Genomic DNA, 8943 nt, shown 5'->3' on the forward strand with positions numbered 1-8943 from the left:
AACACCTGTCATGAACATGAATAAGCCTTCATGAATATTTATGACTGTTGTCAGAAGGCGTCATTCGGTAAATTATGACACTTTTAATACAAAGTTGACATTATTCAAAATGTCTTTGTTATGACAACTTGACATTAACCAAGAAGTCATTACTGATATAAATTTGTTATAAAAGTATTACTGATTGCACTTTAAAAATTATGTAACTTTATGTTATTAAAGGTAAAGTTTAAACAGTAATGATTTCTTGGTTAATGTCAAGTTGTCATAACAAAGACATTTTGAGTAATGTCAACTTTGTATTAAAAGTGTCATAATTTACCGAATGACGCTTTATGACAACAGTCATAAATATTTATGAAGGCTTATTCATGTTCATGACAGGTGTTATGTCATGTTAATGAAAGTGTCATGACAGTCTTATTCACCCCCATTCAAATAAAGTGTTACCAAAGAAAGTTAAAATAGCCATGGACGATAAAGGAAACACATAAGGAAAAGGAAAGACACATAAGGAAAGACATTAACAGCTCACATATCACCCAGAGGAAAGTTTCTTTGGAATAAACATATAAATTGGAGGGAGGCATGTATGATTTAAAAGGTCACATAATTTCAAAATGTTGCACAAAATTACCCTCATAACAATAAACTTGGATTAACTTGGTAAGGATTTGGATGAAAATTGTAGGTTTTACTAATTTAGTCAGAGACTGTAACACATTTATTAAACTGCCATCTCTGCTGGGTCTTGGCCAGGCATGGAGAAACTTGTCAATGATAAAATTAAACACTATCAAAACCATACCTATAAATCTTATAGTAAAGTTTGTACTGATGTATTGATAAAATTTTGTTCTTCATAATTAATCTAGTGCTCCTGTTAGGGAACTTCAACATGAGGTAAAATTCTCCATATTTATCCCAAACTTATACGTTTTCTCAATAGACTTCCATTTATATGTAAATACTTTAAAGTAAACTACAAATAAGAAAGCAGAAGTCGCATGTTTAAAGTTTATATTTGATCGACCCTGAGTGACAAGAATCACAATGCGGCTTAGTTATAGCATAATTTTAAAAAATATGATGTCTGTAAAAAAGATTTTTAAAAAATCGAAAAGGAATAGAAACGAAAGTTAAAACCCACAGTCGCCGCTAGGTGTCGCCAATGAGAACACTTGGTGGATATCATGCTTCCGGTTTTAACGGCAAAAGAAGTTCCAACTTCCGGCTGTGGACCGCCCTATGGTTGTATTTGTCCTGAATTTCATCAAACACCCAGAAAGCTCCTGATAAACTCCCCGGTTCGAGGCCCTGAGACGGAGGGACGGGTTAAATGTGCCGGCTTGGTGCTGAAGGAGTCCACCATGTCTGTGGTTTTTGACGGGAGTCCGCTGAAAGCGATGCAGAGCCCCCACAGCCACACAGCTCCGGCCGCTCTGAGGTAGGAGGAGGAGCCCTCAGCAGGCAGGACAGAGACATGTTCTCTGTCACATCGGAACCAGCTCCAGCAGCAGGGGTCCATTCAGTTCGGGATGATGTATACAGATTGTTTCTGGTATCTGTTTGCGTTGTAGCTGTTCAGCACTCTGTATGCTGTTTATCTCCCAGCCGACAGACACTGTATCTGTCCCAGAAGGGAAATTAATTGCATATAATTACAGTAGAATAATTTTTACAAATGTAAACAGCACAGATTATGCGAGAAGATAAAAAAACAGTACCATTGAGGGAAAAAAGAGTATAACGAATAAAATGCTCATTTTAGAAACACTGTCTAAAGAAGCTTTAATAATCTGAATGTAAGACATAACAGTTTGAGTCCCTTATTAAAGTATTCATATCTCGGGAGCCTTTTAATATATTTTTTACATAACCTTGAACTTAAATGCATTTTATTAAGATTTTTATCTCATATAAAGTAGGGCTGCAACTAACGATTATTTTAGCTATTGATTAGTCGGTTAAAAACATTGACACTATATGCAGATTTTCATTTAAGACTTTTTTGTACAATAATAGAAATACAGAGAAATAAAAATAGAAATAACTTGGTAGCTATTATTACTTGATTAATGAATTGGTAGCATAAGGTGCTTAATAAGATAACTTTTTTGTAGAATTTGAAGCTAAAAACATATTTACAGAGGTTTCTTTTATCGTAGATGCAAAATGTATGTATTTTTGCTATAGTTTTGGCTTAATTATTGACCTAAGCTTGTTTTTTCAGCAGTTGGCCTTTTTGAGTCTTAATACTCCAGTTAAAATTAATTGATAACTACATTAGTTGATTATTTTGATAGTCACGATTCATTTGATTAATCGCTTCAGTCCTAATACAAATGTACTACTTAATTGTAAAGTAGGATAAAAAATTGTCTTTCATTTACACTTAATTTGACTCAGTTTATTTATACAGGACCAATTCATTTATTCAGCACAATTCCATTGTGTTGTTGACTTTACAGCAATCCCTGATGCTGAGCATGCATGTAGCGACAGCAGAGAGGAAATCTCTTCTTTATCAGGAAGAAACCTACAGCAGAACCAGGTTCAGTGTAAACAGCCATCTGCCTCGACTGACTGTGGGCTTGAGAAGCAGAGCAGACACAAAAAACACAGAAGCGCTAGTCTAGGAGTACTTTCTACGTTAAAAGTAAAGATTTCCACCTTGGTCCTTTGTGCATCCACTTTCTGCTGCATTTACAGCTGTGAGTCTTTTCAGTGAACGTCTCTACCTGCTTTACACATCTAGGCATCGAAGAGTTTTGGCAGAATCTTCTTTGAAAAGCATCTGTAGTTCAGTCAAATAGAAAGGGCAGCACCAATTTTCTAATTTGTCAGAGTTTCCTATTTAAATGTAGGTCTGGACTTTCTTTCTAACACATGATCTAATCCCCAGGCAGCTCTGGTTGTATGTTTAAGGTCTTAGTTCAGCTGGAAGGCGAACCTCCACCCCAGTCTTGGGTGTTTTGCAGCATCTAACAGGTTTTCTTTCAGGATTGTCCAGTATTTAACTCCGTCCATCTTCACATCAACTCTGACTGATTTCCCTGTTAGGCTGAAGCAAAACATCCCACTAATATGAAACACTGTATTGTCTGTGTTTTCAGATTGTTGTGCAGTTTTATGTTTGTATTTTTAGCATTTTACGTGAATGGGGCTTTTCCAGGTCAAATCAAGTACCAATGAAATATTGTATGTAGTACAAGTTTATAACCGTGAGTTGGTATATGTAACTTTTTCAGATTTTTTTTCTTTAGCAACAACTTATCATTTGTTGTCCTGCTTTAATCCTGTCCTTTCCCTTGCAGTGCCCAGGAACTCTCCCAGGAGATCAAGTCCTTCATCAGTGGCGTTGACGCCGTTCAGGGCCGGAAGCTCAGCGTCAGGGAGCACGCCCGCTGTGCCGTGCGGTTGCTGCGCTCGGTCCCGGCCTGCAGGGGCGCCGTGCTGGAGCATCTGAGGGGCGTATACGACGAGCATGTGTCGACGTTTCTTCACAACCTGGAGACGGAGGGAAACGCCAGCTCTGGGGCGACCTCCAACCTGGAGGACATCATACAGGTGAGACTTCATCCAGGTTTCCTACGCAGCCTTAAAATATTTAGAAAAGTGGTTATTTCCATAAAAGCGAGCTGCAACTAATGATTATTTTAGTAATCGATTATTCTGACGATTAATCGGATAACACTTATAACATGGGAAAATGTCTTGTTAAAAGTGGAACTTGTACCTTTTCATTAATATTAAGGAATTATTGACTTGAAACATGCTGCTACTTCCTGCTGAAAAGTTACTTGTGAGTTACTTTTTTCTTATTTCCAGTGTACTAAAATATTTGCACAAAAAGCTGGAATAACAATAATTTGTGTTATTACAGTTTTAGTGTCATAGATTTTGGTGGGGCTGAAACAATTGAATTAATTATGATGAATTGATTTACTGAAAAAATTGTCAACTAATTTATTAATCGATTAATCATTAACTGGAGTGTTAAGACTCAAAAAAAAAACGGTATTTGCCATTTAAATTCATATTTAAAAATAGAAATTTGAAAAAAACTTCTGTGGTTACATAAAAAATGTGCAAAATATGTCAATTTTTGTGTCCGATTAATAGTTGGGACTAATCGATAAACTAATTAATAACTAAAATAATCATTAATTGCAGCCATAGAATGAAGTGCATCCCAGTTGCTCCAGATACAAATAAAAACAGTGACATGATCCTGAAAAAGAAGCCAAACTTGGCAACTTGTGATAAATGTTTCTCAAATGTCTAGAATATTCTGAAATCTTGGAATATAAGGGATTATGTTCCATGTATCAAATATTTGTGTGGATTATTCCTTCATCCCTTCCTGTCTGCTGCAGGAGGTTCATGGCGTCCTGTCGGAGTTCATCCGTCTGAACCCGCGGGCCTGGGCCCCGCTGGTCTCCACCTGGGCCGTGGACCTTCTGGGCCAGCTGAGCAGCAAGCACGCCGGCCGCAGGGTGGCCCCCCACTCCTCCAGCCTCAACGAGCTGCTGCAGCTGTGGATGTCCTGCGCCGCCACGCGCTCCCTCATGGAGTCCTACTCCCAGTGCCTGGCGGCCATGTTGGCCTGGTGCCCGGACGCCTGCGTGGACGCACTGCTGGACACGTCGGTCAAACACTCGCCACATTTTGACTGGGTGGTGGCTCACATCGGCTCCGCCTTCCCTGGAACCATCATCAGCAGAGTGCTGGCCTGCGGGCTGAAGGACTTCTGCTCCCACGGGGCCAAAGATCAGGGGCCCCTGGTGGAGAAAGGCAGCAGAGTGCCGAAGATTGGCTCCGTGGTGGGGATCCTGGGCCATCTCGCCGCGCATCACTCCGACAGCATCAGGAAGGAGCTGCTCAGAATGTTTCAGGAGAGCTTGGCCCCCTCCACTCCCCTCTCTCCCTCGTCCTCCTCCACTTCCTGGGAGGCGTCCCCCCAGCTGCGGCGCGCCGCTGTGCCGTTCCTGCTGCAGCTCGCCGCCATGTCTCCCAACCTGTTCGGAGCCGTGTCTTCGGAGCTGGTGGAGCTGCTGCGGCCTGCAGTGCTGCTGCAGCTGCAGGCTCTGCTGCAGGGCCTCCCCAGGGAGGAGCTGGACAACATGCTGGGGCTGGCCGTCCACCTCATTAGCCAGAGTCCCACGGGGGGCGCCCGGGTCCTCCGCTTTCTGGCAGACACGGCGACGCCAGCATCCGTTATCATCTCCGGTCCGACGCCGTCGCCTCACGAAGGAGTCCGAGAAGGCTGCGACCGCCTGCTGCAGATGCTGCTGCTGCATCTCCACAAACTGGTCTTCAACCGCTCCGACGGGTCAGACGTCGGCCCTTTCGGTTCGGCCTCCTCTCAGCCACAGAGGGTCATCCCGTTCCTGGAGGAGCTGCGCTCGCATGTCGCTCCACTCTGCGCGGAGACGCTGCGCCTGGAGAGGAAGCGCCACCTCTGGCTGCATCAGCTGCTGTGCCTTCTGTCGGTGTACGGCGGTCCCAGCGTCGCCACGGAGACGCTCTGCCAGCTCCTCACCCAGGCCCGCAACCCGGAGGAGCTGGCCCTGGCCTGGCAGCTCCACGCCACGCTGTCATCCTGCATGGCAGGGCTCGTTCCGGCCGCCGTGGCGCACTGCGTGGCTCAGATTCACACGCACACGCTGGGCTGGCGGCAGCTGCGGCAGCTGCTGCTCAACCTGGCTGCGGCGCTGCAGAGCCAGGAGGAGGAGAAGAAGGCAGCAGGTGCAGCAGGGTCAGCAGCAGGAGCTCAGTCCTCCATGGCCGCCCAGATTGGCTCCGCAGTCTCTGTGCACCTCCACGATTTCGGGCCTCTCCTTCTCCACGGTGACCCTGCCGTGTCTCACGCTGCCGTGCGTCTCCTGTCCTGCAGCCCGCTGCCTCGCACCGCCTCCCCCGCGCACCTGCTGCTGCTCTCCAGAGCCGCCGTCACGCATTTTTTCCTGGCACTGCGGAGACGTGGGGAGGCAGGGAAGACGGGCCGAGATGTGGGGCAGTCAGGCGAGGCAGTGAGCTGCTCAGTTCTGCTCCTGACCCGGTTCGCGGCGTACTCTGCCCTCACCCTGAAGGCCATCCTTCAGCAGCTGGTGGAGGGGGCACTGCACAAGGGCAACGCTGAGCTGTTCGGCGGCCAGATCGCTGACATGTCTGGAGCTCCCGTGGCCTCCCCGTCCGTGTCCCCTGACCTGGGCGCGTCTCTGCTGGACATTAACTGTCGGTTCGGCACCACGGTGAACTTTTCCGGCAGCGTGTGGTCGGTGTTCCACGCAGGAGTGATCGGGAAAGGACTGAAGCCTCGCACTGCTGCAAATCTGCCCGACCCATCAGGAGTCATCCAGGTGGGTTACTAATGGAGTTCTGATCAGGGGTTTACTCATTATGGACACCAATACATATTAATGATGATCCTTTAGCGATTAATTTTAACAGCTATATCAGTGAAAATACACAACAAATTGAGACCTGGGCACCAGTTCCTTCATTTTTATTCATGATGTTGTTGTAATTTCCCCTTGAAACAATTTAATGGGGCGTTATTATGTAATGTAACTTTTTTATCTTTATATCATGTTATGCTGTTATTCCCTGATGCAAAACATACCAGGATTATTGCCTTGACTCTTTTACGCATGTTTGAGAAATCCTCCAATCTTCATGGCAACCAGTCAGGTGTGTAAAACACTTGGGTGGGCCTAGCACCGCCTTCAAGGCGCAGCTCCTACTCAGAGCTGCAGTTTCCAAGCTTCAGACTCACAGAGCAGTCCTCTCCTGCAACTCCCTGACTCAGCTCCTTCAGACTAGCCAGCAGCAATTAGCAAACACCTGGTGCAACTGCACATCTGCTGAGCTCTAATTTATTTGTAAAAATGTTGTTAAAGAGTTAATAGAGGAGCCATGTTTTGATAACTTCCCGAAGGCCGAGTTTCTGAAAGAGCAGGAGTTTTTAAAGAAACAGAGGCCCAATTTCAAGGCATTAAATTTCAAAGTCTAATTCCTTTTAAGTCATATATGATATATGTAACATTTCAACAACTGCTGATTCAGTCTTATAGCTAATTATGCTATAAAATGGCACATTGCGCCTGGAAGACACATAATACTGCCCCTTTAAATAATTTAAATGAAGGTTAAAAAGTAATGTAAATACTATCTGTATGCAAACTGCTGACTATCACTTTGTAAATATAGTCGTTGATTCCTTCACACTTACAGGGTCTAAATCAATAAGACCAAAGCCAGTTGTGTAAGCGGCGTTTCTGTATTTTCTCTGCAGAACATCCAGACTCTCCTGGCCGTCATCGTCCAGTGCTGCAGTTCGTCCAGCCTCAACGGCTCACAGTCGCCGTCCGATCCCGAAGAGCCGCCACCCATCAACGCCGAGGCAGCCAAGGTCATTGCCGTCACGCTGGTGGAAAACGTCTGTCCAGACGTGGCCAACGGGGAGCTGTCCTGGCCCCCTGAGGAGCACGCCCGCACCACCGTGGAGCGAGACATCCACATCCGGCGGTGCTTCGAGGCCCACCCGGTCCTCTTCCCTCTGCTTCAGGTTGTGGCGGCCGGGCGGCCGGCGCTCTGCTACTGCTCCGCCGTGCTCAGAGGCCTCCTGGCTACGCTGCTGTCCCACTGGGAGGGTTCCCGCGAGGCTTCGTCAACAGACTCTCCTTGGCACCTGCAGGCCTCCTGCCTGCTGGTGTCCTGCATGGGCGAAGGCCAGCTCCTGCCGCCTGTGCTGGCCAACGTCCACGAGGCTTTCGCTCACCTGACCCCGTTTGAGGTGAGGCTGCTGCTCTTGGCCGTCTGGGAATACGTCAGGGGCAACGGGCCGCTGCCCCAGAAGTTTGTTTTCAGCTCAGACAAAGGCATTTTCTGCAGGGATTTCTCACGGGACGGGGACGTGTCCAGGTACGTGGCACCGATCCACAGCGTCCTGCATAAAAACATCGACAGGCTGGGACATCTGTGCTGGCGGTTTCAGCTCTGAGAGGGAAACAAACTGGTGATGCAAGTCAGCAGTTACTGTCAAACGGCGAGATTACTGTTGTTACTTAAAGAATGGACTGAATATTCATAAATGTAAAGCTTTGTGTATAAGTTTGTGTTTTAGATGATATTTTCTGTACTTTTCCATTCAACTTATATTAGAAAGCTCTGGGAACTGTTTAACTGTAAAGAAAGATAGTTTTCAAACTTAATTTGTCATTTTGGTTCCAGAAAAACCACTAATTCTTGTTGTTCTATAAACATACTTTCCATCTTTTGTTATAGGAACAAACTTGTTTATACCACATTGCAAAATAAATCTCCATTTAGTTGTAAACAGCTGCTGAATTTGTACTTTTTTGCTGCATCATCAGGTCAATCTGGAGATCATTACAGGTAATAAGTTTTAAATGGAGATTCTTCACACTTCTTTAGCTTCTAAATTAAAATCAGTCATATTTCATTTCTAGTTCTCCAGGTAATTCAACATGGTGATCTCTCTGCTGTTTTACCTAGAGCTGTGTTACAGTGACTAATGGAGGACTGAAACATGTACGATGTCTGCACCAGCTACATGTAAAACTTCATAATCTACAAACATTGCTGGTGATGCCTTAAGAGAACTCAACCAGGTCTTCAAGAGTCACTAAGAAAGCAACATCTATCCTTTAAATATCTTCTGCATCTTTCTACCATTAGGAAGCAGGTTTATTTATCCCCAAAGTGGGCGATTACGTGAGGCCTTTTATGCATTTAGCTGTTGGGTTTTTTAATTATTTAAGATGAATTGCGCTGCCTGGAGTCCTGATAATTTTGTAAAAGTTTTGTTTGTTATTGTCGGCTCTGCTGGGCAGAAACAGTATTTTATTTCTATTAAATTCAATTCAGTGGACTCTAAATGCAAGATAACAGAAGCAATGTCTTTACCAACAACAT

At 45.1% G+C, this 8943-nt stretch overlaps 1 protein-coding gene across 1 annotated transcript; it reads left to right on the top strand.

Annotated features, from left to right (window-relative positions):
- The first annotated feature begins 1151 nt into the window (after positions 1 to 1151).
- ints5 (integrator complex subunit 5) lies at positions 1152 to 8344 on the top strand. The gene is made up of 4 exons (XM_015007726.2): positions 1152 to 1447; positions 3318 to 3570; positions 4380 to 6365; positions 7301 to 8344. The coding sequence occupies exons 1-4, from the start codon at positions 1194 to 1196 to the stop codon at positions 8006 to 8008; spliced, it is 3201 nt and encodes a 1066-aa protein (XP_014863212.2). The 5' UTR covers positions 1152 to 1193; the 3' UTR covers positions 8009 to 8344.
- Positions 8345 to 8943: the final 599 nt, after the last annotated feature.

This window comes from Poecilia mexicana, unplaced genomic scaffold (assembly GCF_051168715.1).
Source record: "Poecilia mexicana isolate PSO_F unplaced genomic scaffold, ASM5116871v1 scaffold_10, whole genome shotgun sequence".
Lineage (NCBI taxonomy): Eukaryota > Metazoa > Chordata > Actinopteri > Cyprinodontiformes > Poeciliidae > Poecilia > Poecilia mexicana.

Coding starts and splice junctions, on each gene's coding strand:
- ints5 (XM_015007726.2), top strand. CDS start 1,194: ATGCTTCCGGTTTTAACGGCAAAAGAAGTTCCAACTTCCGGCTGTGGA. Junction 1,448..3,317: donor ACAGCTCCGGCCGCTCTGAG/GTAGGAGGAGGA, acceptor TTTCCCTTGCAG/TGCCCAGGAACTCTCCCAGG. Junction 6,366..7,300: donor ACCCATCAGGAGTCATCCAG/GTGGGTTACTAA, acceptor TTTTCTCTGCAG/AACATCCAGACTCTCCTGGC.